Source organism: Cottoperca gobio, chromosome 5 (genome assembly GCF_900634415.1).
Source record: "Cottoperca gobio chromosome 5, fCotGob3.1, whole genome shotgun sequence".
In the NCBI taxonomy this organism is placed as follows: Eukaryota; Metazoa; Chordata; class Actinopteri; order Perciformes; family Bovichtidae; genus Cottoperca; species Cottoperca gobio.
The window spans coordinates 24,023,467-24,045,810 of NC_041359.1; the positions used below are offsets into that span (position 1 = coordinate 24,023,467).

At 42.9% G+C, this 22,344-nt stretch overlaps 1 protein-coding gene across 1 annotated transcript in view; it reads right to left on the bottom strand.

Annotated features, from left to right (window-relative positions):
* The window catches only part of LOC115008584 (plexin-A2-like), a 52,808-nt gene extending 30,810 nt beyond the window's left edge, over nt 1-21,998 (bottom strand). The window contains exons 1-4 of the mRNA XM_029432274.1: nt 20,775-21,998; nt 18,292-18,474; nt 6,640-6,774; nt 912-1,012 (exon numbers count right to left, since the gene is read on the bottom strand). Of these exons, the coding sequence (XP_029288134.1) occupies nt 912-1,012; nt 6,640-6,774; nt 18,292-18,474; nt 20,775-21,998 (1,643 nt within the window). The remainder of the gene's footprint in view (nt 1-911; nt 1,013-6,639; nt 6,775-18,291; nt 18,475-20,774) is intronic.
* Between the last annotated feature and the right edge of the window lie 346 nt (nt 21,999-22,344).

A 22,344-nucleotide genomic window follows, 5' to 3' on the forward strand; every position in this document is an offset into this window, starting at 1 on the left:
GACACCCTGTGAGTCATTCAGAGGCTCGAAAAAGAGCCCAATCAGGATTTAGTAGACAGAAAAATAAAGTAGCCTCATTCTGCGATGTGAGGGATCATGAGTCTCTTGGAACATCAGCCTATCTATTCACTGATAAGTGTAAGGCGTTAATTTGAATAAACAGTGTAATGGGACAAAGTCTGCACTCTGGGAAAAAAGGAAAAAACAACAGTTTAATGAGGTAATTTGGATTAAGACAAAATATCTTTTTTATTACTCACTCTGCTGCCGATTTGATAACACTGAGAGCTGCAATTTAAATACTGCTGATCATCATCAAGATATTGCTCGCTGAAATGTAGACGTCATATGGTGAGACAGGGGTAAATCCCTGGCTGAAGTCAGCTTACAAATTCAGCATCTTTTTCAAAAACACAGTTTTAATCTCCTGAATCCCGTTGCTCTATATCGAGGTATTATGCAAGCTAACCTGGGGGTCAGATAATTAAGATGGAAGAGATAAGCTTGCTCCGTCGGGTCCAAAATATTCCCTGAGTGTGTGGAGTTGCGGTTTGTACACCCGCTGTGATTTAGAGGCTAATCCCTCCCTCCGCCATTAACACCGCTCGTCCTCCCGCGTGACAGACAATACAATCTGGTGGACATGCAGTTTCTGCTGTTCTGAAAAAGCGCTATTTGTGAGGGATCATGATGTCCAACAACCACTTCCTGCTTCTCCGTTCGTCCCACCAGCTGTTAAACTCCAGGGAACACAATATCCCTATTATATTAAATTGCACAGATCACACGACCACATGCTCAGGCTTATTCGTAGCTTTTTACGAGTTGTTAAACATTTATGTTGCGGTTTTAATCCCTTGACTGTGACGTGTGTATGTGAGCATGGGAGAAGATGAAGGAGACAGACTCACATGTTGTACAGGACACACCAGCCACAGTGGGGGTCACCAGAGCTCAGACACTCGGCACATGTACCGTACTGCTCGCAGGCCTCCACGGGGACCTGAGCCACCTGAAGCACAGGAAGGACAAGGAGGGTTAAAATGTGGAGTAGCACACGCTGATGTACACAATGTTACAAACAGACAGAGGAGAGCACGAAGACGGCTTTGTTCTCCCTTTGGTTATCATTTGCAACAACATGTTTTGGCAACTTGGCATCTTGAAACTTGTGGACATGATTCCAGAGGCAGTGAAGCCCAAGTCGATCCTTTTGTTGTGAACATAGATTTATAGCATACAAACTTTATTCTGAAGATGTTTTCTTGGCATTTTTTGCTTTTTTGTAAGTGTCTCAAACCACCAGGATACTCCATGAAATCAGGAATATTCAAACTGCCGCCTTAAATGCATTAAATATACAGTTATATTTGAAAAGAGATACAATATACACACATAATGTATATTCAGAGGACCAACTAGGAAGGATACTACATATTATATGTGTATATAATACGCAATTTAATCCAAAATCCACCTATTCCCATACATAATGCACTCGATGAAGTAAAACTCACCTTTACTTTGTTTGACCTGCAACATTTCTTAACTTCTGTGCAGAGGACGTGTGAGTTTTAAACGCTGTGTGTTGATTTCATTCCATTGCTGATTAAAATGTCCAACTCTTAGTGTGACAAAAGTAAATAAGTGGCTTCCATGGACTGGAAATAAGGCGAACGAAGGCGTGCAACCAAGCCATTGTGATGAAATAATAAGCAGTTCTGATGGGGAGAGACCAGAGCCCATTTCATCATGTTGTCTATCTTGCAATATATGGAAGCTTCATCGCAGCTCACGCGGTAGAATATCTCAGAGGAAAACAACTCCTTTTTGTTTCCTGCGTTCTGCTGCTGACACAAATTTGCAACATGCAGCATTGTGGTTTTTCCCACATGAGGAATTTTCAGATTTTCTTATTCCTCAGATGTCAGAAAGCACCTGAAGTTTGTTTCTTTTAGCTTATTTATCTTTTATTTATTTTCAACATTTGATAAAGGATGTTCTTGCACAACTAAAGCATGATGACGTGGGCAGGTGTCATTACACTGTGGGCAAACAGTAAAGGGTTTATGCTGCTATTTCTCTCACACACACACACAAGCATAAAGACGTAGTCAAAGTGACAGACAGACATCCATACACTTTACCACTGCTGCCACTTCCCTTTCATGAATGTCTGGCAAAGTATAAACTCTCCATTAGCTGCTGTGAGTGTCGCTGCTGTCGCACGGCCAGCATACAAAACCAGGTTTGGAGCTGCAGCCTGAGCCCTTTTATTTATTTATTTTTATATTTATCTGGACGTATGATGCAAGCAATTTCTTGATGTAAGCAATCAGAAATGAAGAGTGGATTATGGATTAGAGTGTCTCCGGTGCTCCTGATAGCATAAGTGGGTGCTCTCTCAGGTCTGTGTTGGCAAAATGGATTATCTGCTGCTCGCTATGAAATAACTTTCTCTCTTTTTCCAGCAGTTCAGAACCCATTCGGTGTATTCCATTAGCAAAATGATTTTGCGGCGCAGGAGGGGCTGGGCTTCTAAATCCATATCTGACGCAGTGGGAATAATCCATGAATTGTTGTGGACTGGAGCTCGTCTAAACTAACAAAGTTGGTCTGTGGCCGTTAGGCAGCGTGACCTTTACAACGGGAGAGCTATAGATCTTCTGCTTTCTGCTGCCCGGCGTAGAATCAAATGTGAAGCTCTTGCTGCACATCAGAGCTGATTTGTTTAGTGGAACTGACCTGAGCGGGAAACGCACTGTGTTGAATCCAAATAAGATCAAAACGCCTGACCTTAGGTTTTCATGTCCACAAGGTCTAAAAAGAGTCGCAGCTCAGCATGTGAATTAGCATCGGCTTATCAGTCACATTGTATAGAAGGTTTAAGATCATGTTTGTTCATCTCTTTAACAAGGAGAGCATTCAAAATCCCGGTGACATTTACAGTCATGCAAATGACTAACAATCCAGCATTTTAGAGGCTTTTCATGAGCACAATCTCCCACGAGCCCCGGACCATCAGCGGGTTAAACGTCACCTGCAGCAAGTCAAGAGATTTGGTTAGGCGGACATGGCTGAATGCTGCAGACTCAGAACTCAGGGACAAAGAAGAAACCAGGTGTTACAATGACTTAAGTGGCCGCGCTGCTGCACCGACGTATTGCTTACAAATGTATCATTTGTGGTTATTTTTGAAAAGAAAATCTGAAATAACGATGAAAGAAATGTTGAATCAGAGACAGCGAGCCAGGATGTAATGTCACGACTTATTGAATTTTGATATACTGCTACTTATTGTGTCACTATATAATATATCTACATATGTTATGATGAAAGTTTAACATCACATCATTGCTCTACAGTCATGGCTCACTGGATTAGGCCTTCATCCTCAGGTTATGTTCTCTGTAGATTCCTCATTAATCCTTCATGATCAGTAGTATTTCTCATCAAGCTTTTGTTTGTCTTTTCTTCAGGAGAAAGTGATCATTTAAAAGCAAACCGAATGAAAACACTCTGTTCCCAAAGGGTCTGGCTGTTCCTCAGCATTGTATCATGTCAGGATCACATCCACTTTTTCAGCTTTGGGAATTACAAAATATTTATCTCTTCTCAACATGTGGGATGCCCTCGCACTAATGTTCGACCTTATCATCTTATCAGCTGCTATCGCTTTAACACTTTCATCCGGATTTACTGGAACTTTATGAATGCTGTCACATGAGCATGCTGCACTGCTGTCACTCATGTCACGTGACACTTATTGTCATTTGGTAATCTGGTCAGCTCCAGGATTTTGTGTTTTTAGAGTCTCGCGTCTTTATTAGAAAAACTAATGAGTCGTTTTCTAAAATAAAATAAAAATCCCTATTTGAAATTGAAACATATTTAAACTCGTGGATGAAAGAGATTTTAACTTGAGGCTAATTGTGATACTTGCAATAACAAATGATAAATTCATGCGGCCTTTAGTTCTGCTTTGACTAACTGCAGAGCACAAGCCATAAAAAACTACAGATTATGCAACATTTAAAAATGTCATTCTCCAATTTGTAGAATTGCATCATTGACTGTATTATCAGCATTATATATTATCTATATTACAGCTTGTTAAGTGCTGTGCAGCCTCGGGTGTGTACCCAAAAGGAACTTCTGGAGTTGCCTAGAGGGATAAGCAAATATTTTAGTAGCTAAAGAATGTATTAAAAAACAAAAAAATCCAGATTTTGGATGAAAATCAAAACAAAAAGTGAATTTAATTTGACAATAACCAGCTACAACAGGACACACCTCCTGCCAACCCGGGTCAAAAAAACACCTGAACATCATCTGGGACCAGCAACAAGCAGATAATAGTTATAATTGAAATAGACGGTTAAACATGCTGATGGATGGTTGTACAATGTCGTACAATGTAAACTCGACTGAGCTTAATTAATAGTGTTCCCGTTTAAATGAGCTCATTGGGAACATGACGGATTGTGTTGGTGCATGAGCTCATCTGATGGAGCTGTGGAGCTACGTCAGATGAGGAAGAAGATTGGGAACACTGCTGTACAGCACCCTCACACACAGGGAGGGAAGATACACAAACAGAAACAAAGAAGAGGATCGAGATGCCACTTTGGGAGATTGCCCTGGAAAAACCCTGCAGCAGTTTCCCCCCCTTTAAGGTTTAAAGCCTTCGCCATCATTTGCGTGTTTGGATACTGAGCATTTCTATTCTTAGAAATGATCAAACCTAAAGGCACACAGTGAGGAGAAAAAAGATTAACTGCTGTGTGTTTGGTTTTTTTTCATATCAATAATGGTTCCCAAATGATATTTTGGTGTGGACACACGCACACGCACATTACTCCACACAGACACACACACACACACACACACACACACACACACATACTGATTCCTCTCCTCACTCTTCATCATCATGCTAACCCTGCGTGTTTCACTCGGCAGGAGACAGAGAGGCTCATTGTTATTCCACAAGGGTCGGCTGATCTCAGCCAAATCTGTCTATGCCTCGCTCCTCATTCCACATCATTCCTGCATTGTTTGGCTCCCAGGTATCAAAAAAATCTCTCATCTCCAGGATCTACTAGAAATGTGGGAAATCTGAGAGTGAAGCCCTCTCTCCTGGGGGATTCCTCACCCGAGCTGCGGGAAAGTCTGAAGGGAAAGCTGAGCAAAGATGGAGAGGGAGAGAAAAACGAGGAAAGCTTTACTCTGCTCCAAACTCCTGAGGGCTATAAAGCCAAAGCTGTTCTAATATTGAGAGAAAATGCCTGGCCAAGCTGCGTTTGGGTTTTTTTTTGTTGCTCTGTTATTATGTGTCACTGCAGGCGGAGTGAAGAGAGTAGCCTTTCTTGAAGGAAGCATGTGTCTCTCCTTGAACGACCACAGCTCATCAATAAGTGATACTCTGTCTCTTCCAGTCTATCACACAGAAAGAAGAGCTGCCTTGATTTGTTTTAGAAGACCCAACGCAACACTGTCTGTATTCTCTCTCTCTCTCTCTCTCTCTCTCTCTCTCTCTCTCTCTCTCTCTCTCTCTCGCTCTTCAGACGACATCGCCTGTTTCGTTAAACTTGATGCTTTTATAAGTTTACGGAACAGTTTTTTTTCGAGCTCCAAGGAAAGAGTTTTTTGGAGCTACTCGGAAATAACTGACGGGAATGCAATCGTCCCGATGCCCTTTGCCTGTCGGTCCTGTGACTCCGGCTCAATACATTCCAGCAGTCAGAAGACAACTGAGAGCAGTGATACAGGCTTTTTTGTTTGTTTGTTGGCCGCAATGACACCTAATCCCATTTCACAGTGCCATGCAGCTGCGCCAAAATAATCACTTGATGGGAGTTGAAAGTGATTACCACTGTTCGCTCTTATCTCCAATGAGTGCAGAGAATATCGTCCAGCAGCAACAACAACAACTGCTTGCCTCTGTGATGCCGGGCCAAGTGAGGAGCAGAAGAGGGGGGGTGGGGGGGGGTACAGCCACACAGAATAAAAGCTGCTAATAGTTTTTATATGGGATGTGTGTGTGTGTGTGTGTGTGTGTGTACGTGTGTGTCGTGTACAAAAGAAGCATGCACTGTAAGGCGATTCGCATGGATAAGTAATTAGAACAGTGGTCCATCCTCTTACACACAGCCTGCATATTTTACAATCCCTCGACACACAGCTTGTGAGTTGCCACATTGGATTTTAGGGATACGTCATAATCATCTGGTAGGATTCCAAATAAATAGCATTAATTTATCATTTAACATGAATTAATGCTTTTGATTTAAAACAGTTTTACTGCTAATTCCCGAGCTGTACACAATAATAAGGCTAACTGAATCTGTGCAGGAAAAAAGCCAAGAATTTCTCTTTGCATTATCTGGATCCAATCACATCCTCAGAATGAATAGGAATCACACGTTTGTTTCATTGACTCGATGGCGAACATATTCCCATGCTGTACCCTTTTACCAAAGCTGCATATACAGTATTTCGCTCAAGGACGTGTCAGCATTGCGGACGCTCGCTGTCACGGGGGCATGACCTCGCGGGCTTAAAGGCCCGTCTCGCTTCATCGCCCTGTCGTTTAGCTTTTCTCCTGACAGCCGCAGCAAAATGAGGGCGTTTCCTCACCTGGTTGTCAGACATGACATAGAGAGAGTTCCTGTCCAGGGAGAAGGCCATGTCCCGGAGGATGAGGCTGCTATCCTTCATCACGGTCACTGTCTCGTACAGAACTCCTCCCTCCAGAGGACCGTCCATTCTGATCTGCAGAGACACAGAGAAATGTAGAGACAAAGAGACAGTGAGTTCCTAACTGCAGTGACTAATGTTTACTGTACTTTATATTTATGTACTGTCTACTGTGCATATATACATCTGAATGCGAGCTCCACCTGCCTCTAAAACACGGATGTTATGAGAGCATATTCATTAAATGTCTGCTTTATAAGAATTAACAGCATGTTCTCAGTTTGATGACCACAAAATTTCCCTTTCAGCTTTCAGGTTTGTTTTCTTGCTTTGAATTGGTTATAAAACTTATAAGGAACCACAACTTTCTTCTCTTTCGGGGAGTGCTGCACGCCTAACATTTCTGGTGATTTCAGTCCATTGTGTAGCAGAAATTGTGAAGTATTAACGTCAGTCAAAGCCTTTCTTACTGTACAAAATGTCCTCTTGTACAATTTTGTTCAATGATAAAAAAAAAATAGACTCAGTTGTAAATAAACTCTCCTCCAGTAAATCACTCAATCAGGACATTAGCTCGTTGCACAGCCTGGAAAAGGTACGCTCGCTGTAAAAGTCTAGACGGAGAACGGCTGAGGTTACAGCCATGACGCGGTTGAGTTTTGAAACGTGTTCAGCGAGCTCAGTCTTAATTTGACTTTGGGATGACTTTCAGGCAGCAATCTAATCTTTTGGGGCTTAAAAAATGCAAGCATGGAAAACAGATGCCCCACTGGAGAAGGGCTTCCGATTCTCTTCTCCCACCTCCGCAGACAAGATGCGCTGTTGCAGAGAAGCAAACAAACAAGCTGTCTTTGTAATAAGTGGCTTACTGATGTTGCAGCTGTTGAAAGGCAGCCTTGTGAGGATGTGAAACGTAAAGATGATGAGTGAGTAAGCTGAAAACACCTTTATTAATGCTGATATAAACGACAACGCTGGTAGTATGCACATACTGCTTACTACAAAGACAAACCTCCTTTGTCGGGTTTATATTGCATAACCATTGCCCGATGTGTTCGGCGCCACGAGAAGACGAGGCAGCGCTCCTTCAATTTTTAATTTCACAAGAATTCCTTCATGTGCACTCATGGATCCCATCTTTCACCATTGGCGCAAGAAGGATGTGAATTGCATCATTGGGTAATGATAACGTGACACTTGAAATGTAAGTCAGAAATGTGAAATGAGAGAGAGAAGTCTAAATAAGGCAGGATAGCTAGAGGAAAAAGAAAATCTTCATTAGCTATGCATACCCAGGTTGAAGCCTTATTTAAATTCCAGGGAGATTGGATCATTAACCATGTGACGCAATTACAGTGTAGCTGAATTAATTTCTCAATCATAATAATTGAAATAAATGCAAGATAATGAGGAATTGGAGCGGAGAATTGAGGAAGTGTTGCGAAACGTCTGCGGGGTCATTATGCCAGTCTTCCCTGCATGCATCCCGACGCGTGGACTTGGGCGACCTCGCCACCCAAATCAAATTCGACTGAGAAAGATTTTTGAATGCGTGCCAGGTTTATCTCTCCACACATGGTGGCAGAGTCCCAGCAGTCTCTCAATGGGGACAGTCAATCAATACAAACTGATTACATGATTGGATCCCCTGGGCACCAAAACTTCATCAATCAACCACGCCTACAGCTTCCAGGCAGCTGTGCCTCTCCAACCGTCAGCTCCGCCAGAGAAAGATGAAGAAGCGAGGGAGGAAATATGTGCAAACGTGTGTGTTAGTTTATGTGGGTTAGGGTACATACTGTACTGGAGGGTGGGGCATCATCTTCCACACACAACACCAAAGAAATGAGCACAGTAGTGACATGATATCGTCTGTTGATTCTACATCATATAAGAAGACTGTAACATGCAACACCATGCACAATCCTACCCTTTAAATAGTTATTTCATAGACAGACATATCTCCGGGCTAAGCTTCTCTCTCTCTCTCTCTCTCTCTCTCTCTCTCTCTCTCTCTCTCTCTCTCTCTCGCTGATTGTCTGTTTTCTTTCTCTTGCCCTGTCTTCTCATGCTCCTACTCTTCCTCCACCTCCTCCTCCTCCTCCTTATCCTATTCCTCCACTCCCGTATCACTATCCCACGCAGTAATGGAGCCAGTTTACATTATTGTTTCCCACACTCCTTATTTCATAAATAGCATAGATAGAAACCAGAGCATGTAAGCGATTTTTGCTCGTTAAAAAAAGGCCCAAAAACAATCGTCTAGAGAAGGAGAGACACTGAGCCCTCTGTGTTTTGGTTGGGGGGGGGGGGGGGGGTGATGAGGTTGACCGAGGGCCAGGGGTGCAGGGATGAGCTCAGACAGATACTGACCCATCATGACCGATCCGTGGTGTTTGATTTCAGCGAATTTAAAAGTGTTTTTTATCATTTAAAACAGAGCTGACCAGACAGAAGCCCTCTGGGAGTACAACAGGTCCTCAATCTCTCCTTAAGCCCCACAGCTCTATAATGAGAGTAAGGCGGGTTTAATTGGTTTTATAATGAGCCTGCTTGTATGAAATTATACACAAAGTTGCACACGCACACACACACACACACACACGCACACGCACGTACACACCTACGCACATGCATGACAACAAAGACACACATACACTTGCTTACAAACACGCTGCACTCACTGTGTTGTTGGTCGCTCTCATTACATTTGCAGTTGTAAATTATGTGCATGATCACTCGTTTGATCAATACACTATCATGGATCAGGAACACATGTCCGATATGCAACAATCCATATCGTGCAACAGTAGGCTTTTTGTCAATTGAAGTATCCATAATATCCAGGTGTGTGTGAGCAGCTATTATTTAGCTCAATATCTAGCAATTGGATTTCAACCCACCTCCAATGCTTTGTGCATTTGCACTTAGCTTTTGTTATCCATAAAGCGATCTGATCTGCCTGAGATGCTCTAATGGGGTCTTATTTGAGTAGCGAGAACATTGCTTTAAGGTCAATATCAAAGAGAACATATTTTCCAAAAATCTCAGTAAAGCTCCTTTTAAATATTCAAGCAGATTCCCCCCTGTGTGGTCCGTGTCACGTAAGAGAGGATGACCTCAGTGAGCTCTTCATTTCGTTCTCTCTACCCGACGTCTCACAGTTGACGAGGATATATATTTAACCCATGAATAATATTTAAGCCAATAACAGCAATATCCTTCCTGCTGCTGAAATTCCCGTGCAGAACCTGCGATGGATATAAACAACCCAGCTTAGTGTGGCTTTCACAAACAGATATGCAACCTGATCCCATGTGCTCTTAATGAAAACAGCCTCCTTTTCTGGGGCAGGGTTTGCATCTTAAATGCTCGGCTGCACTCTCATCCTGTGAGAGCCAAAGAAAACAAAAAAACCCAGACTTCTTAGATGTCACTTGGCTAGAGTCGGGTTGGCTCCGTAGTAAAGCTGCCAGACCTCGCATGAGCAACACACTCGCCCAAATGTCTCTCCCGTGAGTATTTACATATGGGGTTGATTTTGAGATTCATTTCAGGAGATGATTTTATTCATGCTGAGAGGACGTATGCGTGTAAATGTCCCTGAGCTCCTGCTTTTCCGCGGCCGATTGGGAAACCTTGCAAAACGGATGATTACTATGTTTATGTGGTAATGGATGTCCAATCTAAAAAAAAAAATTGTGTCCATATGTGGCCAGCCGGTCTGTGCCCTTCACATTCACCCAGCTAACCTAAACATATGGATGATGACCCAGGAGGCACAGAGCACTCCGTCACAGCAATCACTCCCAATCTGCCACTCTGACAAGGTTTCATCTGTCCCTGAAGTCCGCTCTGTCCTACTTCAACCAAACACAAAGAGGCTGATTCATTTATTCTACAACAAACTTCTGCTGTTCAGCCTTTACATGAACATTTTGCTGGAAATCCGTGAGTCTGGTTTCCAGTAAAGTATTGTTTTTCATACAAAACCACCAAAAGTAAATAGGTCACAATTTGGCAGGAAACCATACATAAATCTCCCATTAAACTGGAAAAGGAGGCGCAGAATGAAAATACACGCAACACTAGATTGAAAGTAGATGTACACAGACTGTGAGCGAGACAGATTTTGGCAGCGCCTTGACTCAATATTGTGACATGGGGCATGCAGCGACATAAGGGCCAGACAACTGGCCACCTTTAAGGTTGAGTGGCCGTGCATATGGTCCGATCGAGGATGACAGCCGAGGAGAGCGGGCATTGATTAGCCCATATAAACATCACGGCTGTGCGAATGCTAATGAGACGCCACTCAGGATAGAGCTGAGCTAATGAAAATGATGAGCGTTCGGGGGAGGAGGGATCACTGAGGTGGAGATGTGTATTACAGGACAGGACTAATCATTCAGCCGTCACATTAACTACAGCCACAAAGAGAGGCGTATTGATCACAGCCACTAGATACGCCGTATGGCAAGTGCCCATACCTAAATGCGATTACCAACTGGGTCGGAAGAGAGGTCGTTGCCTGTGAGTGTGTGTGTGTGCGTGTTCATGCATGTGTTTTTCGAGAGTTATTGTTAAAAGCCTTCCAGTTTGCTTCCAGCTCTAACCTTCAGCTGCAGGGCGAGCGTCCAAGTCTTCATACCACAATTTCTACAACTCAACCACAGTCTCCTCTCAGTCTCAGCATGTTCGCTTCTTTTCTCGCTCCTTGAGGACATGGTTTCCTGTTCTCTGTTTCCTGACCTCCTCCGTACACCCCCTTGTCCCTCCAATCATTCTCATTGTTTGTCGAGTTCCCATGGCCCACCAAAAAAAGCAGTGGGAGGGGGACAGTGGAACAATTCATTGCAGCCGTATGGTCTTCATTTTGCTGACCGCAATGCAGTCGCAGTCCTCTTCGTGTGTTTCCATTTGTGTGAGCGGGAGAGAGAAACGAAAGAGAAGAGAAGAGAGGACAAAGAGAGTTGCAGAGAGAGATGGAGCTGCTTAATAAAACTGCAGTCAGGAAAAGCAGAGAAAAGGACACCTTTCTTTGTTATCGCAAAATTGCCTCTCTTAATACCATTTACCATTTCAGCTGCACAGAGACATCTAATGGCGATCCGCTCTGAAGACTTTCACCCTCAGGTCCAGCTCCCTTCATGCAGTTATGAAAATCCTTTCAATTTAGCCTCAAACACACATATTCAGCCTGAGCCCCTCCCTTCCTCTGAAACTCCATTCTAATGATTTCAATCACCAAATCTCTACTTCCTGGCCCTCCTTAGAAACTGTGACTTTGAAAAGTCCAAGTCATTTAGCCGTACGCTGGAGAATTTCCCCACCCGGTCAACTCTCAATAAGCCTTAAATAAATCCACTTTTTGCCCATGAGGGTATTTGACGAAGGCTTTACTTGCCTTAGTAATTTCCAACCATTTCTAGGGAAATACTCCTGCTGAGTAGTCGCGGCCACTGAGGTAATGTGCTGGTTGGTTTTTATTTATTTCAGCGCTGCACCCTCTTCATATTACAGCGTGTGCACCATTCAAATTACATTTACCAGCACTGAGCTAATGTTCTTACAATGATTGACCAGTGAAAGCACCAGTGGCTCGCTTCAAAAGGTGTTGCGGCAGGTGCAGAGATCAAAGTTGTGATGCTTCAGGTAAAGGAACGGTTTCTCCTACTGAAGCTCGTTCCCCAGCCTGCGGGAGAGTGTTGTCAACCCAAGGTGAAATCTTTAAACAAGTGTTTAATCATGAAATGTTACTGCACTTCCTCTATCGAATGACACACTTGATTTCCCTCTGAAATGGGATATGCACTAAAATATTAGTAGGAAACTTGGTATTGAGTTGCACAAAACACGAACTAATACACTCACTATGTCGGGGGAAGCATCGTGTTGCAGTCTGTATGCCACTGTAGTCCTTCTGAGTATTACGCTGCTTTGCAGAAACATTTCCTCAGAAAATCAATTTCACTCAACACTTGTTATGTGTTTGAGGCTGCCACGGGGTAAGCACAAGTATAATGTCATTCTACAGAGTGTCTGATGCTTACTAGCTTGCTAGGATACAGTAGCATGGAGACAGAAATCTCATGTCCTTCCTACAAGTGGAAAAGTTGAATGGAGTATAAAACCTGGGTAATGTGGAAATTGTATTGTAGTCACATTGACGTCATTTAGCGTCTTCTAGCAACTTGCAGGACAGCCTAATAGCTCCTTTCCTTACTGAGGAGTTGGCAACACTGCACATAGGCCATCACGGCTAACATTCCTTGTGGTGATACAGTAAGCAGCCTGTGCTGCTGGTGTTTTCTCATACACGTTTCTGACGCTGATCGTGGAGAGTGAAGACAACATGACGCAAGTTGAAGAAGTCCCAGGAATTAACGACATTCAGCAAAACCTTTCCCACTGCAAACCTCCTGCTTACTGTTATTGTCACTCTCACAGTGAATTAAAGAACTTAAATACGTTATTGCACGGGAGTAGTCTCGTATTCCGTCCTAAGACGAGGCACACCTTCCCATTGTTGCTCTAATGCAAGTGGATAGAAGACTGTGACGACAGTTACGATCATGTACATCTGTGTTGCTGTTACAGCAGGCCTATTCAACTTAAACTCTGAATCCGCCTGACTGATTTGACTTGTTTTGTTCAGTTCAGTCAGTCGTCACTCGCTGTGATTCCCTGAATTTTAAGTGATGACTTCATCATTCAAACGCGCATCAGAACACACATCAGAAAGCCACCACGTCACTAATGCTACAACCTTATGGTGCCACTTTTGACTGTCTGCAGTTCAGCAGCAACATCGATCCTTTTCTGGTTTTTCAGTTGAGTACAAAATTAGGTTTAGATATGCACCATGTATAGGGTAATAGCTCAGCAGCCACGTGTCTGCTGCAGAGTTATTACAACATGAACCAGAAGGAGACATTGGTCAGCTGAGCTGCATAACGTGTACTGTATATGTAATATATAGACATCATCAATGGTGTTTTCTGTCACCATGTTACGGGCCTCTAATGCTAGAAGCTCCTGATTTGGTCCGTGACAATGAAGATCTAGTAAACTCAGTTCAGCCGGTGGACTTTGCGTTAAAGATTTGTTTGTGCATCTACAAAGTTCACCCTTTTAGAATTTACATCTATGAGAGTTTTTCATGTTTCTCTCATTATTTAAAAGTTGTGTATCTCTGGCGCAGTCTTCGTCGAGCTTGCTCAATCTTTTTTTACGCATCATCACCCAGAGCCACAGCTCCAAACTCATTATTGTGGCAAGAATTGGTTAAAACCTCGATGTGACTGACTGTAATGCTAATCTTTCACTCACTGTGACCCAATAGCATTTTGCTAACAAGTGCCGTGCCACTTAGCGTTGCATCTATCAAAGCCTCCTGCTTTGAGTGGAATACATTCAAATGAGGATCCGTGAGTGATAATGGCTTTTACCTGGATTCACCTCATTAGCGTACGTCATGTAAAGTGTAAAAGCCCCTTTGTATTAACACCTCGGTTACTCCACAGGGTCATGTTACTCAGGTAAAATCAACTACCTAAGAAGGAGACAAAATGGTGGCAGGTGATGATAGAAATGTCCTGTTATATATCTGCACTCGGAGCAGCCTAATCGAGAGACGTTGATGGATTCATCCATATGCTGCGTGGAGCCTGGATAGTGGTTATCCCTGTGACCTTTCACCCCGGATACACTCTTTCCTGTGGCAGGCTTGACCTTTGCAATGGCCCGGCTGACGGAATGATCCGCTGATGGCATTTGTTGTCATGCACCAATTCCACTCCGCCTGTCCATTTGGGGGTGATGGAATAGGATTCGAGAGGCGACCCCGTGGCACTCGGAGGCTCCTGGGAGTCTGAATCCTGGCTGCTCATTCAGTCAGTGTAATGCCAAACTCTGGCCTTTAGACACTGTGCACTTAAAGCAGTAATGATGGATTCCTTACTCTCAGAACCAAATCTTACTGCTTACTTCCTATTGAACCTATGCAAAACATACTCCTTGCTCTGTGTTTTTCTTGTTCTACCTTTTCTTTCTTCTTAAATGTGTCCCTCTTTCTTTTTCTTGTCTTTTCACCTCTGTCTTTGTTGTTTCTCTCTGTCTTCCCTTTGCCATTCTTCTGTCTTTGACTCTCAGACAGTGTCTCCCTCTCTCTTCCTGTGAGGCTATCTTGTCTTTTTCCCCGATGGCTCATCCAATGAAAGAGCTGCAGTGATGCTATCTGTGCTCCCAGTCTGGACCCGTGTGTGTGATGTGTGTGTCAGACAGATTGCTCCTCATAAGATTGAGGCCCCCGGGCTAATGTCACAACAGTCCTCTCACACATTTCCTCAGTCAGCTGCATGCCTGTACGACTGTGCAGTGAGCAGAGCCCCCGGTGCTACCAAGTCAATCCAGTTAGATCAAAGGACGAGCCTTATAGGAACTTGATTATAATATATTATTACAGTATGTATTTGAAATGCAATATGATAGACAATGAGCTAAATCAACTTCATGAACCTCTCAGGAAGAGGTCATACTATGTCTGTGGGCATCTTAGAGCGGTGACAAATATCAAACAAAGATTTGAGTGGATGATTCGTTCCTACAGATGTTTTCCTGTTTTCTGTACATCTGTTGTGTATTTGTGTTTGCTTGTCTACTGTATGTTAAAGTAAATGTTCAATGAGCTTCAAACGTACTTCAATACATAGTTAGGCATGCTAAGGAGAATTAAAGGGTCAGTATGCTTTAAACCAGAGGTGTCAAACATGCGGCCCGCCGGCCAAGACCGGCCCGCCAGAGGGTCCAATCCGGCCCGCGGGATGACTTTGCAAAGTGTAAAGATTATTTGTTTTCGATCATAAAGTAAAATACAGTTCCAGATACCTGTGACAAAAAAGGAAAACATTTGGAGTTATCTGATAATCATGTCTACTTCACTCAACAATGAAAATGATTGGTTGATTGACGGATTATTTGCAACTATTTTCACAATTAACTACTTTTTGTTGGAAGAAAAAACTTCTCAGATGGGAGGATTTGAGGCTCTTTTTATATCTTATATATTTCTTAATATCTCTGAGTATTTGACTGTTGATCAGATAAAACAAGCATTTTTGTGGTGCATTTCTTTCCACTATTCTCTGACCTTTTATAGCCAAAACGATATATTAATTATTAATATTCTTAATTGATTTATTAGTTTAAAAAAGTGATTGTCTCAGTAAAGAAAACAATCTTTAAGTGCAGCCCTAAAATAGTCAGGGAGCCGCTCTTAAACTCTCTTCAACATTATGAATGCCTTTAAGGTGACACTGAGTCCTAAAGTGCGCATCATTATCCTCATTTGAATGTTTATCGTTTCTCCGGTTGTTCCAAACAGCTACAAACACTTTTCCCTTGTCAGACGACACGCTTGAACTACTTCCTTTCAATCACACACTTGTCAGACAATACTTGTCAGTAAAGTATTAATCCTCAATCCCTACTAGACCGCATGATGCAAGCACGGCAGAGCAGCAGAAACCTGATACTGAAGGAATACTAAAGTGAGACTTTAAAGGATAAGGTTGGCTAAATTCTATATTTTTCTTTTTGTTAACAAATCCAATGAAAATACAAAAAAACAACAATGCTCTAGTCAATCTCTTAATGTTTTCAGGATTACCCAGCCTGTCTTTGGCACTCAGCCCCTTTTGTTCCTGCTGACTTTAAAAACAGGTCACAATAATATTGTTTTTTTAAAGGCTTAAGCTAAATAATTTCCTAAAACAGCAGGAAAATGCTATTAAAATGGAAGTAAAGGTGCATTTGTTGCGCTCTATTTTCAGATTGGGTGTGTTGGTGAGTACTTATGGCAGCAGAACAGTGACTCAAAATAAACTACAGTGCCCAAATTCATCATAATGAAGAAACTTGTCACCCAGTGCAACAGTGTGACTCACCGGTGTGTTTTTAATAGTCTTTGGACAACAATGAATGTGCACAGAGGAATAAGATATATCAGAGTTAAGGCTACACACGAACCAGACTTTTCCCACACACAAAGGAAAACTCAAGTTAGACTTTAAAACCTTGAAAACAGGAAAGGGGAACTCACAAAACACAAGATTGGAACTTACAAGTCTAAGTGTGTTAATAAATATGTAATAATGCACGTCAAGTACACAGAGATAATGTTGAAAATCAGTTAAGTGCTCCTTTAAATACTTAGTAATGCTAAACGCTATTCAAGCCAAGACCCACCAGGACGGTGTTAAACAAGAGGCACTAGAGCTGCATAATTTCCTGTTACTAATACAACTAACACAAAGGAGCTGAAGGAACAGGCGTGTGCTTCAGTCGTGGCTCAAGTTGTCATGGTTGGAAATTTACATCGATTTGTCTTCAGTCCAAAGGCTGAAGATGTGTTGCTGCGTGATTACTGCACCTTTGTTCCGCTGCATAATGTCCCACATAATCACCATGATATATTAAACATAACTAGTCATGCTAATTAGGCTATTAATTGATCATATTATTACATTAATTAGTGTTAATGGATTAGAGATCGTTATTACATAAATGTGCCACGGCGGTGAGACGCAAAGAGAGCTGCGGGTGATGAATCTCGGAGGTGTTTTTCTCATGAATATAAATAAAAGACAATAAAGGGACATTCCACCAACATTTGTCTTCTGTGGCTTCGAGGAGCTTTGTTAAGTTTGAGAAAGTGGCCATGTCTAAATGATGTCATCAGGGTTATCTTTGCTTCGGCATGACAAAAGGCCTGCGTTAAAAACAGTGGTAGTGGAGTTTGATCGACGTGAGCATTTACGAGACAGGGAAAGTCTAACAAAAAGATGGTCTACATTGCATTATGGGAAACTTTAGCCTTTTTGGAGTTTGATTTTTGCAAACTAGGAACTTGAAACTTCATCGATTTGGCAAGTCCCTTTATAAGGGAGTGCGATACTAAATCGCTGCAGTACAACTTTAATTTTGAATTATAATGTTTTGCTGTAAGTCCTTCAGAATCATCATCTTGCATGTAAAATGTATTCATGACAGGGAAGTCGCAGTAGGTAGTAAAACATTTCACGTGTATCATATCTCATAAGTTACATCTGTGGTTGTACTTGATGCTTGAGATTTATGAAGCTCATCCTCAGCATTTCTGTTGCAAATGTTTGATGTATTTAGCTAGATTAAGGAACACGACATTCCCATTCTTAATCCCACCAACTGAACTCTGATTAGATGATTGTTTGGCTCAACTTCATGCCTATTTGAATTGAAGCCAAAGATTCCAAGGTCTGGGACCAGGCCACATTTTGTAATTGTATTGAAAACCTGAAACAGGAAGATAAATCTCAAAAGAGACAGAGATGACATTGTGTCATCAATAGCAGCCACAAAGAATCATTCTTGTGTTTTGAGTAGATAAGTGATATAATTTTTCATCAAGAGGCTCTGGTTGTATCTCTTGAGAATGAGCAATTTGCCGCAAACAACCAGACAATCCCCGTGTATCTGAGTTCAGTGTGTAAAAAAGGCCTTTTTTGCACTAAGCTTGTTGTTGCTCGACAGTGTCTGCATAGCTGCTCTCACCTTCTTCAGCCGTCCACTCCTGGTCCCCAGGAAGATCACACTGTGTCCATTGTAGACGTAGGAGGTGACAGAGGTCAGCCTGTCTCTGCTCTCAGTGAACACTGTGCGACCCGACACCAGCTGGGAACCCCCCAGGGGCTGGTTTATATCCAGGCCACAGAAGTGATCATCGATGGGAACAGGCTGCATGGAGAGAGGGAGGGAGGGAAGGAGAGATGGTGAAGATGAAGAAGGCATTAAGAGCACAAAGTCAGAGATGTGTGAAGGGAATAAACAGGAGAAGAGGTTAAAGAAGGGAGGGAGAGAGAAGGGGGAGAGAGTGAGAGGGAGGAGGAGTGAAGATGACAGATGTAAGGAGGGGAGGTTGAGGTAGCGAGAGAGAGGGAAGAGCGTAAGTGGGAGCCAGAAAAATGACTGAGATCACTGCAGACACATGCGAATACAAGAGAAAAACTCAAACTGACCTCTGGCAGGCCTTACATGCATTAAGTGCACAATTTTCTGGGTTAAAAATGGTTACTTCAAAAGGGTTTTGGCTGGCGCGTTTAATAACAAGCCTCAGAGCGGGCAAATTTGTGGAGCAGTCTAATTGCTGATGGCAAACACGAGAAACGTTGTGTATTTTGCGCCTATTTCTGTGATTTTTAGATCACTTGATCTGACATCACACAAACACACAGCACAAGAGATGTCAGGTTTTGATTAAGCATCAAAGAGAGGCGCATGCTTCGCAGTCCTGTTATATCTACTAACATGCACCTCAAACCTTTGCTAATTGCCTGTCACTCAGTGTATACATCTACCTTTTTAGAGTAGCTAATTTCTTATTTCACGTCTTTGACTTCTTATGTATATACGTCCTTACTGTTGTTTTTCTTTCATCAAGCAATGTTCCTTTACTGAATGTGATCAGTGCAGGGAACGCAGCGTAAACAAACTTCACATCTCACCCCAAATAAGCCATTTTCATTCTGGCTAGCATGCAACTTTTCTCCTTTGACACTAAATATTGTATACGCATATGTGAACATTTGTCATTTTAAATATTTGTTTAACAGCTGCATGTGTTGCAATTGACTGCTGGCAAAATTGCCCATCATAAATGTTATAACTACTTGGAAAATAAGAAATATAAGGGGTTATCTTATCATACTCAAAGTCTGCAGAGGATGAATCCTATTGATTCAGGTGAAGCCCTGAGGAACCAGCAGGTTTTAGGTGAAAAGTCCCGATAGCTATTAGACGGATTGCCATGAAATTTGGTACAGACGTTTATCAGGTTGAATTGTAATTATGAGCCATTACCGCTGTACTCTTTGTTCAGTTACCATGCTAACACTCTGAACTAAGATGGTGAGCATGGTGAACATTATACCTGCTTTAGATCAGCACGTTACCATCTAAATTGTGAACGTGATAAAAGGCTGAAATTAGCATTTAGCTTAATCCACGTGTGCGACTAAGTAGAGCCTCACAGAGTACTGTTTTGTCTTGTTACTGGCAGATTGGGACATTGACATTTTATAACTTTCTAGGAGTTTAGTATTTACAGTAAGCGACGAGTCAGTAAAGTAGCAGAATAAATACTTTTAAAATATTTTTCTTGACATAAGCTTGTTTAAAAATCTTGACACAGGAAGGAAAATATCTGATATCAGTATCAGTCTCATAAAACTGCATCGGTGCATCTCTAGACACAATCGGCTGTTAGATTTCTCCTGAGCAATTATTCATGTAACCAAAGAAACACGGTATCTAATGACATCTTGACAAAGCTGAAACACTGCATTTAATTTACAAACCATTTTAGATACATAAGCCCTTTGGTTAACTGTGCAGTGAGAGTTACATTATTATATGTCTCCTTCCTCCCTGAGTTGCTTTTATGAATAACATTACATCTTATTTGTTTGATGCCAGGGTGGAATCAAAGTACATGTTGTGAACCACCAGAGCAGAGGATGCGATGAATATCATTGTTTTTATAGTTTGCGTTCAACTTGTTTCCATGAAAGCCACTCATTATACAGAATTATAGCTCTCACAAAAGGAGCAGACTTGGACATTTACAAGAGAGCCCTTTTCTCAAGATCAAGAACAGGTCTCAGAGGGTTCAAATACTGCTGACAGCGACAAGAGTAGAAGGAAAGAGATGTGGGGGGGGGGGGGGGCGAGAGTCAGTGCCCAAACCCCTGAATGAAATCAAAGCTACATACAAAACTCCTCTGATTAGCATTGTGGAATTAATCTCCTCAAGCTCTTCTGCTCCCTGTGGGATCCTGAAAACCTCAATGGTGCCTTCTGCACAGCTCTGCCTCAGCTCAGCTACTTAGGCTTCAATCGTGGTTGTTGATAATCAGAGATAAATGTGTATCAATGCTACCCACCACCTTTTGTAGTTGGTCTAAATATGTGTGTGCTTTATAGTAGGAGGTAAAAACAAAGAGTTCACCGGTGCCTTTCTCTCTCTATAGTCCACCTACCGCCTTGGTGCACTGCACATCCTTTCCCAGCAGCCAGTGCAGCTCCAGGTTTCCCTCTCCCTGGTAGCAGGACTGCAGCCGCTCCTTGATGCGCGCGTTGATGTCTTGGATGGTGAAGACGCAGAGAGCGGAGTGATCTGGAGGGTCGTGGCACTGCTTCTGTCCCTTAGAGAAAACGGCAAAGAGAACATCCTCCTGTGCGCTGATGTTGAGCGACTTTGCCAGAACCCTACCGGCCTTGGACAGGTATGCCGCCTGCAGCAGACGGTACTCCTCTCCTTTGTGTACGCACCCCACAGGAAGCGACACGTATGAGTGAAACTTCTTGTCACCTTTGCAGAGGCGGATGATGCGAGAAGTGTAAAACAGGTCGCCAGGGGAGCCGCCAGCAGGCATCCCATTCTCAGGCGTCTCCGGCTGAACGGTCATGAAGTAGACGAAGCTGCCGCTGGCAAAGCCATAGATGTAGTAGATGTCAAAATGTGGGACAAGAGCCAATGTGTCTGATGGGATTTTAATAAGAGAGGAAACAAAGTCAGTGTGAAGCTCGTAGTCCAGCATGGCAGAGGATTCTGGGTCACGAGGCAGCTTGCGGCTGGAGATAGTTGGGAAGTAGTCCTGTTTGCCACCGACGGCCGTGCCGATGTACAGAGTGGCATCCTGACCCTGCGAGGGCACAACAACCCCGTACATCGTCCCCGTCTGGTTGTCACTGGACAGGTAGTGTTCTTTCTTGTGCGTGGGCTCCACGAGGATGAACAAGTCATCCAGCCTCATCAGCTTGCAGACGCCCTGGTAGAGACTCCCGCAGGCCAGCAGCCGGTTTTGAGAGTAGTCGATGAGCAACAGTTTGTTAACATTGTTAGTAGAGGCAAGAGGCTCAGAGCAGGGCTGGACTATCAGTGGAGGATAGCATGCTTTGTTGTCATACTCTGGCCCCGTATCGTGGGACACCAGGAGGGTGAGATTAGCCGACAACTTGTAGATTCGGTTGACGGCTCCGATGTACAGAGATCCCGTAGACTGATGCACAGTCAGGTGGTTCAGCGACCACTCCCTCCTCTCTGATTGGAAGATGTTCAGAGTCTGTCCAACAGTCGTCTTTTGATTCACAGAGATTAGAGTCAATAGCCACAGTACCAGGGGCCATGACATGACCTTTAGAGGACGGTGACCTTTAGTGAGGCCGCAGTATGTCCATCCTCTATCCAAGCACATTCCCATCCCCACAGGGCTCCAAAAAATGCCAATCTCAGACAAAACACCTGGGATCGCGTCTCCAATGATTGAAAAAGATGAGCTGAAGTGCGGTCTCGTCCTCCTTAAGTGATCTTCACATCATTCTGAAAGAGAAAATAAAGATTGTTTTAAGCTTATAAGATCCTTGATTATTTCAAGAGTGGAAAAACTGCTTTCATAATATCATCATAAGACACATCTAAAAACATAGAAATATATGTGCTTGTTTTCCCCTCTATCTCTGCTTAGTCAGACACATGAGACATCAAAGAAACAAGTAATCATTTGTTCAAACTGTCTCCCCATATTTACTAGCCCAAGAGATGGTCCA